We start from the raw sequence: 22,151 nt of genomic DNA, 5'->3' as shown, positions 1-22,151 counted from the left end.
TAAATACAGTACCTACATTAGGAGGGGTCAAATCTGCATTTCATGAAGCAAAATAGGAAAGCATTATAAATTATGAGAGAGATTACAACAGCCCATCTGTGATGAAATTACAACAAAATGAATGTCTTATATTGTTATATAACAGTATCTTGAGAAGAAAAAAAAAAAAGAGTAAAACCACTAGATTTTATGGAAGAAAAACATAAGTAACAGAAAAACACATTAACAATATTGTCTTTTGGCTTAAATAACTGCTTTTATGGTTAGGATCTACATGCCAGCACAGGAGTTATTACTTACAGAAGGAGGAGTATCTTATACTTGCCCCTAAACAGGTAACAGTGGCATGATTATGCCACTGAAACATATGCTATAACTAGCAGTTTAAATTTGGCCAGTACTTACCATTACAAAGTCTAGTATTCAGGCGCTTATAACTTCTACAACCTGTTTTGTCTGAGACTTTGATCTCATCTAAATATTTTAGGAAAGTTCAGGAACTAGTTCAACTGTTTTGTGTCATGCCAATGAACTCTCCGAAATTTGACCAAGTTTTCAGTATTTCACATTCAGCTAAGTAAAGATTTACTGGCAGCTGCAGCTTTATGTTCAGAAGAGACAAGCTGAACTGAACATATGCCATCTCCACACAGCTCTTGTATGCATTTACAGCAAAACTGCAGCAGAGGAAGAATAGGATTTTACTTCACTCATTCCTCCTGGACACCAGAGACTGCAATGATAGGGACATCGCAGCTGGAAAAAGACTGCCTCCTGTGCTTTAACACCTCTGCCACAGCTAGCATGCATGAAACTAGAAAAGGAAGCCTGAGAAAGGAGTGGTCTGGGGGATACGAGATTTGTGGAATAGGGATGCAGTAGAACAGATAAGTTGTGGAAAAAAGAGGAGCAAGGAATACAGACTCACCTAGATGGTAAGGAAACCTGATAGGTATAGTAAGAGGAAGGCAGGAGTAGGCAGTGCAGAGGAATGTGTGAACACTGGTGATTCTCCTGAGTGCAGCAAGCCTCATTCTCACCATTCCTCTGAGATCAGCGAACAACTGTGAAATTCACTGGCACGAGCTGTTGCATTATCCTAGATTAGCTGGTCCACAGAAAGGGTAACAGCCAAAGATTGCTACCAGTAATCAGTGATAACTATCCCTTTATCTTTAGCGTTAGAGACCTGAACTGTACTTTTAAAGTTCCAAACTTGATACAATAGGATCAATACAGCTTGCTGATCCAGAAGCCTATTTTTATTAGTTTGCCTTTTAAAACAGCAAACTAATACGCATAATATAAATACAAATACAAACAGTGAAAAATACTTCAAAAAACTATTACAAATGCATAGACAAGCACTCCAAATTAGGAAAAGCTAGAATTTGCATATCAGCTAAAATATAAACAGTATAGAAAGGAACACAAGAAACTAGAAAGGAAATGAGAAATTTTTTGCTTCCGCAAATTAAACGATAGACGGTTATTCAGGAATAGCCTTTGGTCAGGCCAATATAAGTGAAAAAAATTCCACATTCCAATATTCACAGTAAAGGGGGCTTCTACTACCAGCTTATACTGAAAGCTAACGAGAAAGCTCTACATACTGGTATTAACACAAGCACTGTCACACAGGGATCCTATATTGCAGCCTAGAAGGAATACTTAAATAGAAATCACTAAAATTCTTATCTCCTATATACTTAGCAAGATGAGTACCTTCTAATAAATTGAGATCATATGCTGAATTGTCAGGCTTGTGTAGGGTTGGATACGTGTTAAAGAGATTTGCAACAAAAGCCATATTGAGTTTAGGGTTGCCTGCAACCACATCAGCTGGAGTAACAAACTGCCTGCAGCCCAGTTTTTCTGCCTGTTGGAGCATGCATTCAGCCCTCTTCAAGTCATTTTTTTCCTAAAAAATAAACAAACAAAAGAAGGTAAAAATCAAACTGAAAATTACCTTGTAATGAACACTGGCACATTCCATTCTTTTCTGAATCTACAGCCTAACAAACCTTTAAATGACCCGTGCAAGTCTCTCCCTCAGCGCTTGAGCTTGCCCCTCTTCCTATCTTCCTTCCCTTCTGTGGCTGCCCACTCAGCGTGCCTCCTGAATCACAGCAGCAGTGGCAGCAGCCAGAGTGGAGAGGTTTTATTTCTGTTTCCAGGCTGTTGATGCCTGCACCGCACACAGACTGTGGTTCACGTGCCATAGCTTCACCATCGCTGCTTTAGACTGACATCCTCAAGCATAATAATTATAGATGATGCCTCAAACCATATATAGGAGTTTGAACTTTTCAGAATGAACTTTTCAGAATCCACCACCTTTTTTTTTTTTTTTTTAATATTTTTCCTCTGCATCTTCTTAATTCGTAACCTGTGTGTTATGAACAATTTGTTTTAAAATTAATCTATGTAGAATAAATCAGTCCTCAAAAGCATGTAGCATATAACTTGTGCCTCTAATCTTCATAACACAAGTAGTTATGACGCAGAAGGAAATGAGTTAGTAACTGAATTACTGTTAGAATGAAATAGCAGTCAGTAATTCAACATTGCTATACTCAACCAGAAACTTCCTCTAGATCAGCTTTTTATATGTAATGGATACTGGCTTATAGCCCTTTAGAAAACACGAATATATAAATTGTGGAAGATTTTCAGGGGAAGAAAAAACAAAAACAAAACAAAGGCCCTACCTTCTCCCCCTCCCCCCCCCCCCAAAAAAAAGCAACAAATAAACAAAACAGATCTCTCTTCATGAGAGGACTGAAACTCACCTTTAAGAGAAAGTTTTATATTCAAACATAATTTTGCATGCAGGTTTTCATAATTAATAATGAATGAGATTCTACTACTTAGAATTCTGATTGATACAGATATCTTAGGCAGTAAATTCAATGCTGTATCAAAAGCATTCTCAAACTAAACTTTCTAAGCAGCATTAAATACAGAAGTGTTTTCACATCTGCCTAGGCTATCATGTTTTCAACCCTCCTACTGCTTTATAATTTGCAGCTTGGTGGCCGCCGCACTTTCCTTCCCTGCTTGTTATTGGAAGGACTCACATATTATCTCTGAATGTTATTTAGTCTGAGGAAGGATCACACGTGTTCTAGAGTCTACTCTTTTCCCTTGTGTGAATTCCAGAACAGCAAAACAGAAGCAGGATGCTATAACATTCGCTTTGGCGGGCCTAACAAAAAGGAGGAAAAAGTTGGGCACTAATGTAACTCCAAAACGCACACAGCTCCAAACTGTAGCTCCAAAATGTACACTTGGAGCCTACAGCTCCGAATTTTAGACCGGAGGACGCATAATCCTGTTTCAGGATCACCCCAGAACTCTACTCAAGTTTTTCCTCATTCAAACTTTCGTGCCACTTAGGAATCTGATGTAGCTTTTGTATGCTTTACAAAACAAAAGGGGATCCTGGGACAGCTCTGTAACTAGGATGCTGGACGTACAGATCGAGGTCTTGGATAATTGCTGTCTGCGTTTATGGTTCAGGATACTTACATGAAATCCTGAAAAGTCAATTTTAATGGGAACTTCTTCAAAGTTGTCTCCTTTGGGTGCAATCTGATTTAACAGATGGTAGTATGCTCTTGAATCCTAAAACAAACAGTATAATATTAAAAAATGAGCAAATATTTATCCTCATATAGCCATGTAGTGCTCTTACAGTCCGATTCAAAAGTCGTACAAGTCAGAACTATGGCACTCAAATTTCAGTGGATATGGATGAGGTCTTCAGTGAACATAGTCACTTTACTACAGTATTTCTGATTAGCCAAATGACAGAGCAAAGGAACGTCTGCTACTTATTCTGGATAATGTTAGCTAAATTCAACTGGATATGAGCTAGCTAGCTGTAATTAAGATATTTAGGGCACATTTAGACAAGTCACCTACACACAAGAAAACCCTAACATGGATCTCATTTTCAACGTTGGTATTTTACTCCTTCACAGTGCTTTCAAACAGACTGCTTTATAAAGATTTTTCTTTCTTCATGGACCACATAACTGGAATTAAAAACAAAGACCAAAGCGGCTCTTAAGATGAAGCTATAGGGACAAAAGAAGTCATATTTAATGCAGTTTTCAGTATGCTTCTACTTTCTTTTTCACTGAGAAACTAGAAAAATAAAAAAGCTACTAGTTTTATAAGTGTTTAATACTTAACTTACATAACATATAACATTTTTACTATATTGATAGCTTTTATAAAAACCCTAGCTAAATGTTTGCCTTAATAGTCCTCTTGATGAATACCAAATACTGAAACAGTTTTCTTCAGTGAAGAGAGAAAATGTTTCATAACCTCATGGAGTCTTGCTCTTTTGCTTTTAATTTTAAAATAATTGTTTTTTCCTCTCTTCTGCTGGACTTACTACAACACTCTGCACGCTTAGGCGGAACGAATGGAGAGAGTAAAATTATGCAGATATGCCATCTGCCACAAGGAACCAGTGCGACTTTCAGTTCCCTATGTAAACCAGCACACCAGGAAAGCATAGTGACTGAGAGGAGCTGCTCCCTCCTCGGATCAAGGATCAGTAGCTAGGTCAGATTGCTCTCTAAGTAACTCTCCTTTCCAGAAAGGATTTCCCACTCTTTTGTGGGATGCTAGGTATGAAGGGGAATCAGCTGTTATCAAATATGTGCCAGGAGGAGTTTTAAAGCAATATTCCATTTCCTTAAGAGAACAAAAGGAAGAAAACAGGGGTTTCTCCAGACTCAGGAGCAGGGAAGAATGGCCAAGAAAGAGGGGACTATTTGCACTACCTTATTAGTTACAAGTAGCTCTAATAACAAAGAATGTTAGAACTGCCTCGAACACGGTCTGTCAGAATTGTTCACTTTGCAACATTACGAGCAACTAAATAGGATAATACAATATCAGAACAATTTTTTTTCAGTGTTGAAAAACGCAGGTTTAACTGATAGCGAGAAAAAGCAGATCACTTCTCTCTCGTTCATTTGTTTCTACGCACACTATGTTTTAGTAGCATTGCACTCAATTACCACAGCTATAACTGCATACCTTAATGTCTTGACTGAAGTTATTGATTTTCTGCCACCCTGCATTGGTCAGATGGTAGTTTACCCAGCGTAGTAAGAGTTCTTCTGGGGAAAGCTTCAGTAACTGCTCTAGTTCTTCCCCTTCGTTCAGCAAGGCAATAAGAGCTAAAAGCAAGTTTGAAAGAAAACTGAAATTATTGCTATCGTGGTCTCAAAGCGTTTAATTCCAAATAGTACACATTATAATAACTGGCATTACTCTTACCTTCATTTCTGGAGATCTCAATATCAGCAAAAAGACCAACTTTAATGATCTGCCATAAGAGTCCTAACACCAAGTGTGGTTTTCCTTCCTGCAAATCTTGTGATCCGATATTGACAACTGTACAGCCAATAGCAGATGCTGAGTTCAGGGCCAGGTTTAGATTTTCCTATTCGGAATAGCAACATTAAAAAAAATTGTAGAGGTTGTCATTCTTACTAAATTTGTTCCTATTAAAACTGCAAATGCAAGGGTTACTATGCAAGCTTCTGAGGTCATAAGAAATAATACATTAGCTCAGTGGCTCCTGGTGGACCACTGTACTCCGGCAATTTTTTGTGAGTGACCACCTGTCTTACCAAAATTTAATGGAAAACAGTATTGACACTGTTTAATACGAGCCCATCAACACACTGCGGATCACGTTCCACAGCTTGGATCCTTGAGGAATCAGAGTTTACTAGAAAAACATAACTTTATGCTTTGACATTTTTAAATACATATAATTTTTTTTTTTTGGCTCCCCCAGGAAAGCTATCATCAAAACAGAGCTATAGAGACATATTTTACTTTTTCGTGTGTGGCAGGTTCCTATCTGTGCAGTACTTACAGAAACAGTGAAACGAGTGAGTTTCTTCTTATTAATAGCCCTTTCATCAATTGTATCTGGTTGTGAAAAGTTAATCATTTTGCTAAGGAAGAAAAGTCACAATTTATTCAAACTTTTATTTCTCAGAAAACATTTTATCATATGCTTAAAAATCATTAGCACTTTAAACTGGGTGTAAAGATGTCTGATATGATTAAAAAAAAACCCTATGTCCTCCTCTAAATCTCTTCTCCCTACTAAATAATTGTACACTGCTCCAGAAACCCCCAAATTGTAAATAATTATAAAGAAGTACTGATCTATTTCTGCCCTGCATTTCTATAGTGTCTTGCATCATCAAGGATCTCAAAGATTAATTCACATCAATACTAATGAACTAGTCCTTTGTTACCATAGTACATGGTTAAGTGCCATTAGTCTAATTAAACTAACTAGAAAGTTACAGCAGACTACAGTATCGTATGCTCTTCCTTTTGCCACAGATTTAACTCAGGTTTCTATTCACCCAGTCCCACGACATAGTAAGTAGATTTAGTAACTTGTTAAAATACTTGAAATCGTAAAGATTTCTCATTATTTGTACTAATCAATATGATGATGAACTGTGTAATTATCACATTTATAAACAGCCTGCACATATTTCGCATGTATAATTACAGATCGGAAGTGGAAAGGACTTCTCTAACATATGTGCAGAGTTATATAAAAAGAATTTACTAAATAAACATTTCTGTGGGTGAACAGCTTTTCCCCATCCTACACATGTCGATATATTTAAGAGCCTAGTCCTCATGTTTAACATCAAAATTTTCCATTCATTTCACTGTGATCAGAACTTAACCTTTGAGATGAATTTCTCCTCCTCCTTCTCTCAGCTCTAGACTCACCAAAGGATAATGCCATCTGCAAGGGATTTAAAAAGACTGGCATCTGATGGGTCCATGGGGAGGAGGTGCTTACAGTCTGGGTCATCTTGTAGAGCTTTATTTATCCAATTAACAAAAGCAACTTTTTCTTCCTCTGAAAAGAAAAATATTAAAATAATCTATTAGCATTTCCATGAACACATACTGCAGAACACCAGATTTAGGTCAAACAAAAAGTGTAATCTGCAACAAAGCTCCTTAATTTCACAGAGGCCAGTTATGGAAAAAAAATCAGACCAGTGGGAAAGCAGACAAGGAAAAACTGCAAGTACAGATTTCTCTTTCCCCTACTGCACCCTCTAAACAGTGATTTTCTGAAGGACAACATAAAAAACTGAGGAACGTATCATTATGGTTGATTATTGGAGTTCAGTTTTTCAGTGATTACACTGAAAAGACAGACATTTCTAATCAGAAATATGCAACATCTCAATATGTACAGCTTTAGTCTAAAATGCAACATTTCATTCTGCCTTCTCCTGGGACTTCAGAGACTGACAGTATTTCTGAGACCATCATCGGAATTGCTCTGCTGTATTTAGCTAGTACCTTAGCAGTTTTAAGGAGTCTCTTTTTCTCTCTCTCTCTTCATATCTAGTTTATGGAATTTATTATGTCTCCAAGAATGCTTATCAGAACCACAATAAATCAAGCTATTCTATCAGTATCCAAATGCCCAGAGAGCACAAGTAGCATTCTCCTCACTTTGCTCAAGCAGCATACAAGATAGATATCCACATCTGAGTCGTTACACTCCTGCTATTATCAGTGGGAAGAAACGTGAAGTTCTAGCACACAGTTCATCTCATCATAAACTAGTTGGCTGATGAAGCCAGGTCAGAAAAAAGGCACTCTAGAATGGTCAGCTTTCCTCTACTGAAAATGAAAGGGAGTCTAAAGGATTAGATCTGATGACGCCCACCCTACAAGCCTGCATTCTGAGATGAAATATCCCTCCTGCTTTGGAGATGTATCAAGAGCAAATGCTGCTACAAGGATAACAGCCAGACAGACAGAGAGGGTACCACCACCTTCAGCTGATCACGTGAACCTTCCTCATATGTAAACCTCACCTTAATATGCTTCTGAAACCACTGCAAATCACAAAACTTGCAAAGCAATTAGGCACAACTACCAATGTATATGACATGCAATAGGGGAAGCTAGAATGAAACATAGATCAAATATTAAAAATCAGCTTATCCAGCACGAGATAGGCTATGCAAAAGCCATATGGGTGCAAACAATTCTGTAAAGGCGCTAAGATAGCCCTTCTAGCCAGAAAGTCTATGTATTTTTTTCATTTTGGTTAGCACTGTGAAATGAAAATGGGGATTCATTTTTATCTCATCACAGGACTAAAAGTAGGTTAGCATGTAATCAAGTCTGTTTCCTAGAAATATGCCCCAAAGAGGCCATTTATTCATTTCCACTTGACATGGAAACACAAGTACAAACAAGTTTCTGCTTGTTGTCAATGCTTGTTTTCATTTTCCGTTCTGGTAAAGATGCAAAAACTTACTTCTGTGTGCAGCATGAAGCTAGGAACAAATTGAATAGCCCACATTTTAATAAAGTGCCACCAACACTTGTCTTGTGCATATCCAGATGCTTTCCCTCCTTTAATTTGCTTTCAACAGCAACATTTTCCAGTAGATTTTTCTTCTGTCTCTGTAGTCCAAATTTCAAGGCTCTTTCCCCGTACACATAATTTGCTTGTGCCTTTTTTTTTTTTTTTTTTTTTTTTTTTTTTACCTGAATAAGAGTGCTGTGTCCCCTCACTAGATATTGAGGATGTTCCTCCAATTGCTGTAATACCCTGCTTTTTGTTTATTGATTTTCGGAAAGATTTGCTAACATCTTTACTTTTCAATTCCTGAATAATCTGAAATAAAAGAAAAATAGAGAGCATTTTGTGACTGATCATACCTTCAACTATTTAAGTACGAACTCACATTAAGTACTTTAGAGTCAGTAACTAACCTGACTCCCTTCGCTATTTACATACTGGGTATCTAATATATTATTGGTCAGTGAGTACCTAAGGTGCTACTTTTTTTTTTTTTTTTTTTTTTTTAAGTCATGCTATCCAACTTACTAGATATGCAACAATCTACACAATTTTTTCCAAAAGTATCTGGTAAATTAAAAAAAAATATATACACACACACGCTTTCATGTAGGACTAGAGCGTATTTCTTCTGTTTACTTCATCATATGCTTTACAGTAAAAGGTTACTGCATGACACTTATTGATCCTTTTAAACAAGCTGACTGATACAGTTTTCCAAGTACCTGTAATATTAAATTAAGTTAGGTATACTGATACTGTCCTGAATTTGCCCAAACACTGTGGAGGTCTCAGAAGCAATAATGAAGTATAGTTAACATATAGTTCAATGCTCAGGTACAAATATTTGTATCACAGCAGTGTATCAGTGCAAATTACAATCTTGTGAAGAAACATCAATAACTAGTTAAACAAGCAACCTGCTGCAATCAACATCAATATTATAAATTCAAAGCAGAAACTATTTAGAAAACTCACAAACCAACAGTCCGAAAATATTTTAGTTCTCTTGAATAAAGCACACTAGTCAATGACCCCCCCAAAATATATCTAAACCATTCAAATTTATGTGAAAAATCCTACCCCGCTCCCAATAAAATACAGTCCTTAATATAGTATAGTGATTCAGCATAGTAGTGCAAGCATTAGTGTATCACTAAGAGAATTCAAGGCCGGTATCTGTAACAATCTCCATCTCGGTCAGAGCAAGGGCTGACCCAATAGTTTCTAAAATAAATAACCCATGCCCCTCATCTTTGAGGGAATAGAAAGTAGGACTCACTGGAACTACTGTGTTCTCAAGTGCTGTCCAGTTAGACCTACAAAATTAAATGACAGAGTCAAATATAAAGACTGGGAAATAATTATATAAGATATTGTAAACTGTCACAGAAGGCCTTCTCATTCTCAAAATATTACTTAGTAATATCATTTAGTTTAGTTTTCTGTCCTAGTTCTCATCAGATACTGGACAGTTTAGAGATTTCTGTCTTATTAGACAGGCAAAGGAACATCTCGTATAATGTTTGGATTACAGGATTTACTAAGGAGGAAACACGGGTTGAGTATTCAAAGGAGCTGAAGGCAAAGAAGCACAAAATTCCTACTGCATTTCAGCTTAGGCATAATAATTCTTAGGATGTTAATCTTCGTGCTGTTAAAGGGCACTCTTAGGCGCTAAAGAGAGCTATTGAAAGAATGACTTTCCTATATTCTTGATTAGTATCATTAATCAGCTCCTTCTGACTCATACATCTTTACCACTCTGTAGTTGCATATCACATGCAGAGGCAAAAGCACAGATTTTTTCTAAAGCAAACCGTACATGTTAAAGAATATCACACATTCTACTCTTTAAGCAGTAGCTTAATAATTAGTTTATACTTCCTTTTGAAATGACTAGTTATTAAAAAAAAAAAGAAAAAAAAAATCAATCAGCTGTGAGTTAAAGGAAGTCCAAGAGGAATGCCTTACACAGACAAATTCTTCAAAGTTGATTTTTCCATCCTTGTTGCTATCCGTTACTGCAATAATTTTTTCTACAATCTCCCGCACTTTGTAACCAGGCAAGGGAAGGTTTGCTTCTTTAAACAGGTCTTGCAGCTCATAATCACTGACATACCCGCTGTTGTCAATATCTGTAAAATGAGAATATTCATTGTTTTTAATGCTAGTGCAAAAAAAAAAAGTTATAATAATTGTTGAGAATAAATGACACATGAGAAATGGCATTGCAGTTCCGGGTGAACTGTATTTCTCCCTTTATCTTTACTACATATAATATAAGTAAAAATGATGGAATACTTGGGGGTGAGAGCCACAACTGGCTAGCAACTGTGGCATTTTGTTCTGCATTTTCCTCAGGAACTGTCTTACAATCCCAAAGCACAGGTATAACAAGATGACAAATTTGTCAACACCAAGTCTAAGCTTTTGTATCTTAAGACCCCAGCAAACTCCTCCACAAACCTTCAAATTAAAGGGAGATCAACTATCACCTTCTTATCATTAGTATTATAATATTTGCAATTGGTAAAAGTTTATGGTTGAAATTCAAATCTTGTGCAACTTCTTTTTAAAGCAGCACCTACTATCACAAGAACTCTACCTGACTGCGCAATTTGTTTCTTATCCTAATATCTGATAGACATTTTCTAGTCTTCAAAACTTTTGACATGGTAAGGCTTACCTTTGAAGAATAAATCCAGGATGATTTATATCTGTTCATTAAAGGTGACCTTGCTTAATCTATTAACTAGCCCTGTTGTGAGCAATTTGTACTGCCACCCTCTCTTTGCTTGCAAGACCACATGTCAGAAATTTCTGCTTACAGTAAAGTATCAGAAGGCTTTTTTCAACATGAGGAGTGGCATAGCTTCCCAATGGTGAGAAGAAGCAAATAGCTATGTTTCATAAGAAGATATCAGCAAAGATTCAGTATAATTTGTATCACTCTTGATGAATTATACAGCAGTACAGTAGAAGTCATAAACATTCCCTATGTACTTCCACCTTAGGCCAATCTCTGCATAGGAAGCTGTCCTCAGTTCTTAGCTTAGTACAATAAAGCACCATCTTACAAACCTGAAGTAAGATTTTATCCACAGCATTACAGAAATTTGATTTTATAAATAAATAAATATAGGTAAAAATATACATACACACAAAAACACAGAAGGATTTGAGAATATCATTTAAAATAGTCTTACTTGCACTTATCTACATAATAGACATAAGCTAAGTATTTTTAAAAGCAGAAAAGCAAAGCTATAGGCCACAGACAATATACATGAAGTTCCATCAAACGTCAAATATAAGAAATTATATCCACTAATATATATAATGTTAGTGTATGTCCACTATTGCATACATTTAATGCTAATATTTTCCATGTTTGACAACTATTTTCACTCTCTTTCATCATTATACTAAAAATCCCGATACATGTGAGTTAACAGTATTTTTCCAGTTTTTCAAATGATTTAACCAAGGTAAATAACTTAAAAGACTGTCACAAGTAACGCAGTGAGCCAGAAAAAGAAGTGAGATCTTCTGGCTACTCTTCTAACTTGTTAGTGTGCTCCCACTCCCCCCCCTCCTCCCAGATAACTCGTTAAAAGACCTCTCTTCATATTTTCTCTAATACCAGACCAGAGCACAAGCAGTAATACCGGAGTGGATGAATACACATCACATTACAGAAGGGCCAACCAGAGAAACATACTTTGATCTCCAGCCATTAACTGACTGTTCTACGCTAGTTTCCCTGCAATTCATACTATTCCACGTAGCATCTGCACAGCTTCACAAGGAGGCTAAATTTCAGTCCTGATGAAAAGTTTAAATAAATAAATAAACAATCAAAAAAGAAAAAACAAGAAACTCTCGTTGTGTTTTGGATACTATCAACAATTCAGAAATCAGTACATGGACTTTATGTCTCTGTATGTACTAACCATCCACTGACTGGCCTACCTGTTGGGCACATAGCAACGCATGTAATAACAGGGACGGTCTGAAAAGCAGAAGACACGCTCACAATCTCACTCACATTACTTTGCGCTATTTCAGTTCTTTAAGTTCAGTTTTCACTGAAGGTAAATTTCCACAATGACACACAGAGTTAAACACATTCCTTTCCTCTCGTTTTACAAACATAGCTGTGAGCAATTTATCCATAAAGACATGGATATGTAAAAATGAAACAAAAAAAACACTAGAAGATCTTTTAATTAATTTTTATGTTTTATCGACAGCATGTTACAGCAAGGAAAGAAATGATTTTCAGTGAGTAGAAGTAATATTGACAATACTGGGAGCAAAAAATTGAGAGAACACGGGAAGGAAAGGGAGGGGAAAAAATGCAGATGATGAAAGACAAACAAATAGAAAAGCTGTCAGACCACAACAAGTGAGTGGCCAACTATCCTAACAGTTGCCAACAGACTGATGATTAGATATCTATTCAGTGGTCTCCCCCCCGCCCCCTCCCCGGTCTATCCTCCTAGCTCTTGCAGGTAATAGACCTTCTGAGCTACAAATTGCATCAAGATGATTGTGTTTAACAACAACCCACGGATCACCTTCCACGAACATATCATAACCTTTTAACATTTCTTGATTTTTTTTTGTCTCAACAACACGCAGAGACAAGCTTTCTTACTCTGTATGGGGCACCATCTGACACCAGCACTGAAACTGAGTAATTCCCTGTTCACCTTCTCCACAGTACTCACGGTCTTACAGATCTCTAACATACAACTTCCCAGAAGTCTCTTTGCTAAGCTGAAGATGCCTAATTTATGACTCTTCTTGCCTGAAGCTGTTCCATACCTTTCGTCCAGCGATTCTCACACCTTCCCCCGTTGCAGCAAGCTGAAAGATCCCTGCCTCTTTTTGTGCAAGTAGAATTTTCTCTTCAAGTATATTATTTTGCAGTTACTGACACTGTATTTCAGCTGCTGTTGAGCCAGGTTTTTTTTGGTAGTGATTTTGTTATATTAAAAGCAGAAAAATAAAAGCCTATTTTTTAAGGAGGGGGGAGGGGAACGTCAAGGCAAAAGGCAAAGCAAAGCAAAATGGGATTTGTGTCCACTGAGTCATTCTGCTATCAGAACCAACTCAGAGTACAGCCTATTAAGTAGCAGTTATCTTGAACTTTTTTCTGCAATTCAGATGCTTAAAGCATGTACTAAAAAAATATTTTAAATGGGTCTGAAATGATTCTACTCCCCCCACTATAAATGATAGAGAATGCGTGTGCTTGTTTTGCTCAGCTGCACAGTTACACGTAACCCCCCTCAAAATTGCTGCTAACAAAATATAAACAGACTTGAACTTTAATAACATTCACAAGGATTTTGCAATCTGGAAATAAGGTTAGTCGTGATATAATTTCCTCATCATTTATGTTTACTCTTAAGATTAATGCACAAACATCCTGTCAAGCATAGAAAATTGTACAGAATTATTCATTAACACCTACTTGCTGCAAAGGCAAGATCAAAAATCCCCAAGTTTAGCTTAAAGTATAAAATAAGATCTAATAAACTAAAAGAGAAATTACTAGGTTGCCAAAGCACACAAGTAAAATAAGAAACAGAGTACGTCAATTACCTAGGTCAATAGTTTAACATGAAAATATATTTTTTAACAATTTAAGTTTAATCAAAACAAAATTTTGTTCACATTTGCATAGCTCCAAAAACTATTTTGAGATCTATTATGCTGAGAGTACAATAGCACAAAAAAATTCAACTGCCCAGCAACAATATTTACATTGATGTATCTGTTTTCATTGCTGAATCTGAGAGACGTGCCTACAGTAAATACAAATAATTCCAGTGAAAATAAGTGGTTTTAAATAAACATTCCTTTCTTCTTTCTTAGGTGTTATTGGCAAGACAGAAGGAAAACATGGCACTATCAACGCAAGGCGATTCCATAATGATTTCTTCCACAAAATCTATATGGCTCTACAGTATTAATGACATCCTTATTATTTTCTCATCTAAAACACACCTATTTTACCGAATGCTTCTCTTAGTTCTTCAAGCTCTTCACGAGAGATAGTAGTTATATTGTTTTCCATCTTCTGACAGCAGCAACAGTTGTCCTCAATTGCTTATACCTAAAAATAATAAACAGATAGTGTTAGTCTAAACAGATCCTAACATAAGTTACTGACCTTTGCAATACAAAGTACCACACCCAAATGTCATCTCCAAGCCTCCCCACTTACAGTGACACAAATAATGCTTTAAAGTATATCATATATCCAGCAATTCCTTTTGCTGTGGCAGTGACTGAGAATTTACAATAGCAATGGCTTTTTTCATACACCTGACATTTTCTTTTGCATCGAATAAACAATCATAGAATAAACCAGCAATCTACCTCCGATACTTGAGTGGTTCTCCAAAGTTAAAATTGTTGCCTTTCATTTCCGCAAACCAGTTTTTGAAAAAAATCATTTCCAAGCGCAATGCAACCTCATTGCCCATTAGGGGTTGGTGCTCGGACCTAGTCCTGCATTGAGCACTCCAGCATTCATTCAATAGTTAAACCCAGTGGGATACGTTTAAGTACCTGCTTACAATCAGCAATAGGCGAACTCTGATGAATCTTTCCACAGGGCTGCAGAAGTTATCACTCTGGACCATTACTCCACTCTTCTGACAAAAGCTATTGCCTCAAAACACTGTCCAAGCGGAATGAAGGCCTACACTTAGGGACTACAGTCTCAGTGTAAACGTACTTTCCCCACCCAGGCCCATTAAAAAGCAAAACAAAACAGAAGACGCCCACACAGGGGCAGATAATAAACCCCCATGAAATACCCTTGCTACTGATTCCTCTCCTCAAGACTATCTACCCTTGGCTTTACAATAGAACGGTTTGAACTCTTGTCAAGGCAAGAGCTTTTAGAGAAGCTGCACTCAACTGTCTCAATATGCAAGGTCATACTTGCATCTGCCTTTTTCCAACACGCACACCCCTTTGTGCATACAAAGCAAGTCTACTACATCAGCCATCTTTGGGTTGCAAAGTTTTTTTTTTATTTGCAACACTGGGCTGTAGAGACGACTAGGTGCCACAGATAGTGCTGTGGCTACCATTAGGTACACATTTTGTCTTTTCTTTTTCAGAAAGAAAAAAAAAAAACTATATCCACACACAAGAAAACCCCTTACATCATTATTTTGATCAAATTTATCCTGTACTTTACCTGTGTTTTCTCCCCTTCTGTTTTGGTTGGTTTTAAGTGTATGGAGCAAGAAAAATATTCCTATACCCTCAGATGAACAGATATTTGCTCATAATAGTTACATTCAGACTAAGCAACTGCTTCCCTATGAAAAACTGCACACATCAGCAGAACTCTACTATTACCCATTGGGCACTGGAACAGGAAACATCTTTTTTTTCAATGACCAATTTTACCACGGACCTGCTGTACAAACTCGGGTAAGACTCTACCTGTTTCTCATCTTTGTCTGTCCTAATCAGGTTACAAACGTTCCCATTGCAGGGACCGTCCCCTCACTAGATGCTTGTGCAATGACTGACAATATGATCCCTCTAAGGTCTACTGTCAGACTGTAATAAGGGAATCGTAATTCGGTTTCCTTTGAATTCCTCTGAATTTCTGTTAGAAAATAATTTCTTCCCCACTGTAGCTGTTTCAGTTTTCTTTCAATCCTTCAGAGTTTGACAGCGAGAAAAAATGAAAATGAAGAAATCACACAAACCACAACATTAGAAAAGAGGCAGCAGGGCAGCTGCCGTTCGCCAGGGGCTGCTGCCAACAAGAATCAAAGGTTTCCTGGAAGATTACTAGGGGGTCCATGAGGAACGCATGCAACACTGCTGATGTGAGTTACACCTACTCTGCTGGGAAAACACTCAATACAAAATAAATCAGCTGTGGTCAGCCACAAACAGGTGTAACATTGCCTCAGCATGTTAAAATACTGAAGCGTCTCCTGACGCCAGAATTTATAAGCAGTGACATCACATTATTTCACTGAAAAAAGATATCATGCTTTTCTTCGGAATGATGACAAAGTCTGACAAACAAATATTATCTCCAACTGCTGAGTGTATCAGTTATCAGCTTTTCCTTACTCTCTATGAAACGACACTAAATGAAAACTGCAGCACAACCGGAGTTGTGTGTGTTCACGTGCTGCTGCTCAGCGCGGCCACCTTCGCTTCGAGAACGAAGCGCACTGGGCCAGACTTCTTGCGTCGCTGCCGACGGTTATACAGAAAGTGGGCGATTTCTTGATCCTCTCTCCCGCTCCCGATCATTCACGTAAAAGGCCTGTTCAATATCTTGCTTCAGTATGTGTTACTCGGTATTTAACTATTTTTAAAGAGGAGGTGCAGAGACATTTGAGCTATTTTGTTTGTTGCACTTTTACAGACCATCTGTATTTAATGCTTGGCTAAAGCTGTCGATATTCTAGTGTCCTTGCATTTATATGGTATCTTTTAGGAGAAAAAGGAAACATCTTGACAAAAACTGAATTCAAAATTATAGCTTTTAAAATGTGAAAATATTAAAGTTGTTAAAAATCACAGTTATTCAACATATCTGGAAAATAGATATGCACCAAATACGCAGCTGGAGGGAGATTCAGGTAGCGAGAAATCAGAATTCAGCCAAGACACTGGGACTGGTTGGGTCACACAGGATATATGGCCTTGAGTGTGGGTGGCGAGTTAAGTCTTTTTCCTTCATGTCACTCAATCTTATTTAAAGTACTAGATTAAAAACCCTCCTCGCACATTTTGCTAAGCTTACTAGCACCATGTACCCTTCTTCATACTGAAGAGAAAAAACAAAAAAATCCTAACAGTAAATTCAGACAAATGACCTTACACACACGTTTCTGAAGTATAAGGACCTTGATTAGAAACCTAAGTGGAAAAATAAATAAATAAGGTTTGGAAAACTGAAAAACTAAAGTTTAAAAAATTAACACATTCAAATTAAGAAGGAAATTACAAGGACTGTGAAGCTGCAAAGAGACAGAAGAGAGCCCTTTGAAATACAGGAACAAGATGTCAAAGAGTAAGCGAAATATTTAGCAACCCAGGTACAAAAGACAGCAATACCTCTGTTGCACTTTTTTTTTTTTTTTTTTAAAGTATTATGAACGTAAGTCAGACTTCAAAAATAATTTCTCGTAAGTTGTATAGTAATTAGTTTTATTCTCCATCTTTTTTTTTTTATAATTTGGATTTTCCAACATATTCTACGATGGAAAATAGCCATCTTTGATTTCCAAAGATATTGTTTATTTCAGTAACACCAGACACATCTGTTCTTGAATGAAGGAGACAGATAAAGCTAATAGCTCTGCTCTAAAGAGACAACCTTAAATAATATATTATATAGTTATAGGGTAAACATAGGGCAAATTAGCTGGTCAATTAAATGACAAAGGTGCTACAATTATGTTTCTGGCATTCAGGAGAGATCTAGTTTGAAATACCAGAGATGATACCTAAAAATGCCAGACATTTCGGACAATTTCATTATAGAAACAGGGAACGCCTATCTAAGCCAATAAACACTTTGCACACGCAGGCTTTATGACCACCCAAAAGACTCAAAGTCTGCAGGCAACTCCCCACACTACTTAAAACTAAGCCTAGAAAAGGTCACATCTATTGGAACTACAGCCATCTCCTAAAAAAATACGTTAATTTACAGACAATATATTTCCCTGTACCCTGGCGGTATCCACACGACACTAAGATTTTCTGTAGCCTATGCTTAGATTAATTAACCTGCAGCTGCTCTAGGACAGGGGAGGTAAAAACACTGTTTTTATGCTGAGAAAGGACCCCGATCCTCTTTTAAATCCTAGCCAATATGCTTAACATGAGCTGACAGCGGTCATGCGTCCCTAGCCTGCCTTCTGCACCTGGAAGGCTTTTTGTATCTAAAGACAATCCGGTGGAGTTTCCTGGAAATGCTCCAGATACAACATCAAGACAGATACAAACTGCTGTTGATGCCATCATGATGCTTCTTTATGTGCGGAGGAGCGTCTGTGGCAGAGCGACAGCCAGGGAAAAAGAGAGGATGCCAAACAGGAGTTCCTGTCCCCTTTTTGACCCATTATCAAAGCTGTCAGAAAAACAAAGCAGTTAATTGGCAAGCAGGCCCAGTGGTTTTCTCCATCCCTGCAGGCAACTAACAATCCAGCTCTTCATTTCAATTTCTATTTGCCTTCTTTTCATGCTGCAGCTGCTTCTGCATCTACAACGGACATTACAAATGCTGGCTCGAGAGCCTATTTTCTTTTGTTACTGTTCTTTTTGTCCGGCTTTAGATACACCCCTCTCCCAGTTCAGGTGCAAATACCACTCTCCCTCTGCAGCATCCTTAAATCCGTTGTTCCTAATGACAGCCAGGCTAGCATAATTAGCAAACACAAGTTGCGCAAAGAATTACTGCATTTTTGTCAATAAGCGGGTATTGGTATCTACAATTACAAAATATTAAAAGAATATGTTGTACTTATCGTATTGGGCTTTGTTTATCTCAAACTGATTTAGGGTTTTATGTGGAAAAAAAAAAAATCAGCACAGTTTAACCCCTGGCATTCCCGCATTAGATTATCTAGGATTTTGCAAATGAATGCCGTGGGCACAGGTTAGCATTCATGCACCATTAGTCCCTTTTAAGCTCTCATCAGATTAAACCATATCATCATACCCTAATGAGAAGTGAACGCATTACAAGTTATAAGACACATAAAAAGGAACTTTATAACAATAATATGCATAAGATACTCTCTTTCCTCAGTGAGGTCAGAAGAAGAAACAATGCTATACTGAAAATGAGGAAAACCTCAGTAAACGTCAGTGAAAAGGCACGTAGATTATAAAAGCTGGTAAACAATGGAACACTGATATACAGAATTTTTACCATATATGTATATACATACACACACAGGCACATTATATTATACACACAAGTCTTCAGAGTCTTTTCAAGAGGATATAACACCTGCCAAACTTTTTTTTTCCAGCTTACACTGAGATATCTTTGTACTTATGCTAAGACTATTCTGGACCTCCAAATATAAAGATGATCATGGGCCAGCTAAACAATCCTTTCACATTACACACATCCCTTCACATGAATTATTTTAGATGGGTCACTGGAGGTCCATAGTAAAGCTATTATATCAGCAATGGAGACTAATCTTTTACTGCTCAAAGCCTTCTGATCTTGATCACAAAATGAAGGATCAATAGTGTCAAGAGATTTTACAGTCTTTTTTTTGATACTGTAGTTTACATTAGGATATGGAAGGATAGTTTATCTTCCCCTTATCAGTGAAAAGGCTTAAGGAGATGTTAATAGGGGAGAATAACGCATCGCGTTATTTAAAATGAAAGAGGTTTTCATTTTGGAATACCGCTCTCCAAAGGAAGAATAAAAGAATCTAACACACCTATATAACAATAGGTTACCAGCACTGGGTCTTATAAAGAAAGACGATAAATACATCTAGCCATAATACAGCTAACAGGATGCTTGTAGACCTTTAAAGTAGGAGAGAGCTTAAACAAACAAACAAACAAAAAAAACCCATCACCCACAACCTAGAATTACTATAATATATGATCATTTATTTCTGGAAAAAGAGTTGAAAGGTCGGTCTAAGTAATTAGCTGTATGAAGATATATGTATATAAGAGAATGTTACATGCTGAAGTGTGTTGCTAACTTTTGAAAGAATAAAAAGAGGCAGCGTATAGTTAAGGTACACAAGGCACAGTTATGAAATGCTTTTTCAACTATTTCTATTTCATTTTATAAAAATAAGAAAATACGTAGTACAATATTAACTATAACAAATCAAAATTTTTCTTTAAATATCACATAGCCAATCTGAGGCTTTACTATCTGAAAGAGTCAGTGGCTATGTTTCTCAACCCGGCCTTATAATAAGGCTAGATATATTCGTAGCCATCAAAAGCATTTAGTAATTACTGGAAGTTAGATGGTAACAATAAAGAAATGTCATGCTTCAAGATATAAATGGATAAGTCATGGTATTTTTCTCACTCTATGTACAGTGTTACACAGCAAACAAGGTACAATTTAAGAGTGAGGAACTGGTGTATTTCGCATTGGTCTTTCCAAAAGGAAGACTATCAAACTAACCATAATAGTAAAACTATGTATCAATGAAATATATATCTTATGCTACGCAGAAGGACTAGAATTACATTCGAGTTAATTATTCACTGTATAGGAATTTATTCCTCACTGGTGAATAATAAAATCAACATTTTCCACTGTGCCTTTAAGATAAATATGGGTGACTCAAGAATAAGCAATAAAACAATAGGCTAAGATATCTAACTGTTAGACTGGTCACGGGCCTATCTGAATTCACTTACTGTGGTGCAAGTATGGAATAATTTAACTTAACAGGATAACTTCATGAGACTAAAGTCAGGATCAAGAGCATTTCTATTATAAAGCAAATATCTGTTTACTTTTGAAAGTTACCTTTTCTCCCAAACAAAATACCTCCAGCTTCCTTTGGCTGCTGACTACACAGAATAGCCATGCAAATTCATCAATAGTATCAATTTCACATAGTTTCCTCTTCATGCATCATTCAAGAGGATCTCGGCCTGCCTGGGCTTTGTATTGTTGCAGTCAGCACAAGTAATAACACACATCAATGGAAAACTTACCTACTCTAGAAGGACCACCTCTAACAAAGCGATTCCGAAAAAATGCTATTACGTGCCGAGTTCATAGTAACGCCTTTCCTGAAACATTCTGTTTTCAACTGTTCACAGTTTCACTGCACCAACAGTTTGGGCTGAACTTGCCCAAGTTGATTATTTTGGGCCCTGCAAGACTTGATTCTGGTCTTGTTGATTAGTTGTTTTTTCTAAAGGCATTAGAAGTTTCAGCTGCCTCCAGTACAGGACTGGGAACGTTTTATCCCCTCTGTGCTTTGGAACAAGAACTTGAAAATGTGTCTAGCCCACATCCACAGACAAAGTGATGTCTGCTCATCCAAAATTAATCCAAATTCAGCCAGATTTATAAAGCCCCTCAAAATTGCTACTTGAATACGTTGTGTCAAGGTTTGTTAGGGGCTGCACTCTTTCATTCCATTTGCACTAAGGATGCTCTAGTCTAGCATAGCAAGTGGGAAACAAAACCTCCCACTGCAATTGCTCCGCGCGGCTGCCAAGACACAGCACAGTACCCTTCCCCCATCCCTGTTCCAAGGACCAAGGGTGAAGTAGGAAAGCAAACTCTAATCTTCCAAGTCCCACAACAGAGTACAAACTACCATTCCACTTTTCCTTCCCTCGCTTGCTTTACAAACATGTATTTACAAACTCTGTGGTATTAACGAGCACGTACGTTATCAAGAGCAGGTCTAAAGCACACTAACATAGTGACGTCCTCTGTGAAATTGAGATACTGAGATGATATAAAGCAATACATGTTGCTGAGTTACTGCTTCCTTGTTGCATTTTCTAATGTTTCCAAATAGTCATAACATGCTAGTTGCCATAACATCACTTCTGCAAATAACGCAGAAAAGAAAGGAAGTCAAGTTTATGTATTCCTGCCATACAGTGCATATTTGCACCTGTTCGTAAATTGGTTTTGGATGAAAATTATATGCACAAATCTGCTCCCAAGAATGACAAGTAGTTTTTGTTCAGGATATGAAAA

At 37.1% G+C, this 22,151-nt stretch overlaps 1 protein-coding gene across 3 annotated transcripts in view; it reads right to left on the bottom strand.

Moving 5' to 3' along the window:
• The window catches only part of PLS1 (plastin 1), a 55,122-nt gene that overhangs the window by 11,000 nt on the left and 21,971 nt on the right, over positions 1 to 22,151 (bottom strand). For all 3 annotated transcript variants that reach the window (XM_068953996.1, XM_068953995.1, XM_009688973.2), the window contains exons 2-10: positions 14,429 to 14,537; positions 10,382 to 10,545; positions 8,593 to 8,722; positions 6,799 to 6,931; positions 5,912 to 5,993; positions 5,305 to 5,470; positions 5,062 to 5,204; positions 3,532 to 3,627; positions 1,726 to 1,921 (exon numbers count right to left, since the gene is read on the bottom strand). In XM_068953996.1, the coding sequence (XP_068810097.1) occupies positions 1,726 to 1,921; positions 3,532 to 3,627; positions 5,062 to 5,204; positions 5,305 to 5,470; positions 5,912 to 5,993; positions 6,799 to 6,931; positions 8,593 to 8,722; positions 10,382 to 10,545; positions 14,429 to 14,498 (1,180 nt within the window). In that variant the 5' untranslated portion in view covers positions 14,499 to 14,537. The remainder of the gene's footprint in view (positions 1 to 1,725; positions 1,922 to 3,531; positions 3,628 to 5,061; positions 5,205 to 5,304; positions 5,471 to 5,911; positions 5,994 to 6,798; positions 6,932 to 8,592; positions 8,723 to 10,381; positions 10,546 to 14,428; positions 14,538 to 22,151) is intronic.

The sequence above is a fragment of the Struthio camelus genome, chromosome 9, assembly GCF_040807025.1.
Source record: "Struthio camelus isolate bStrCam1 chromosome 9, bStrCam1.hap1, whole genome shotgun sequence".
Taxonomy (NCBI): Eukaryota; Metazoa; Chordata; class Aves; order Struthioniformes; family Struthionidae; genus Struthio; species Struthio camelus.
This window is presented reverse-complemented; position numbering and strand designations above follow the sequence as displayed.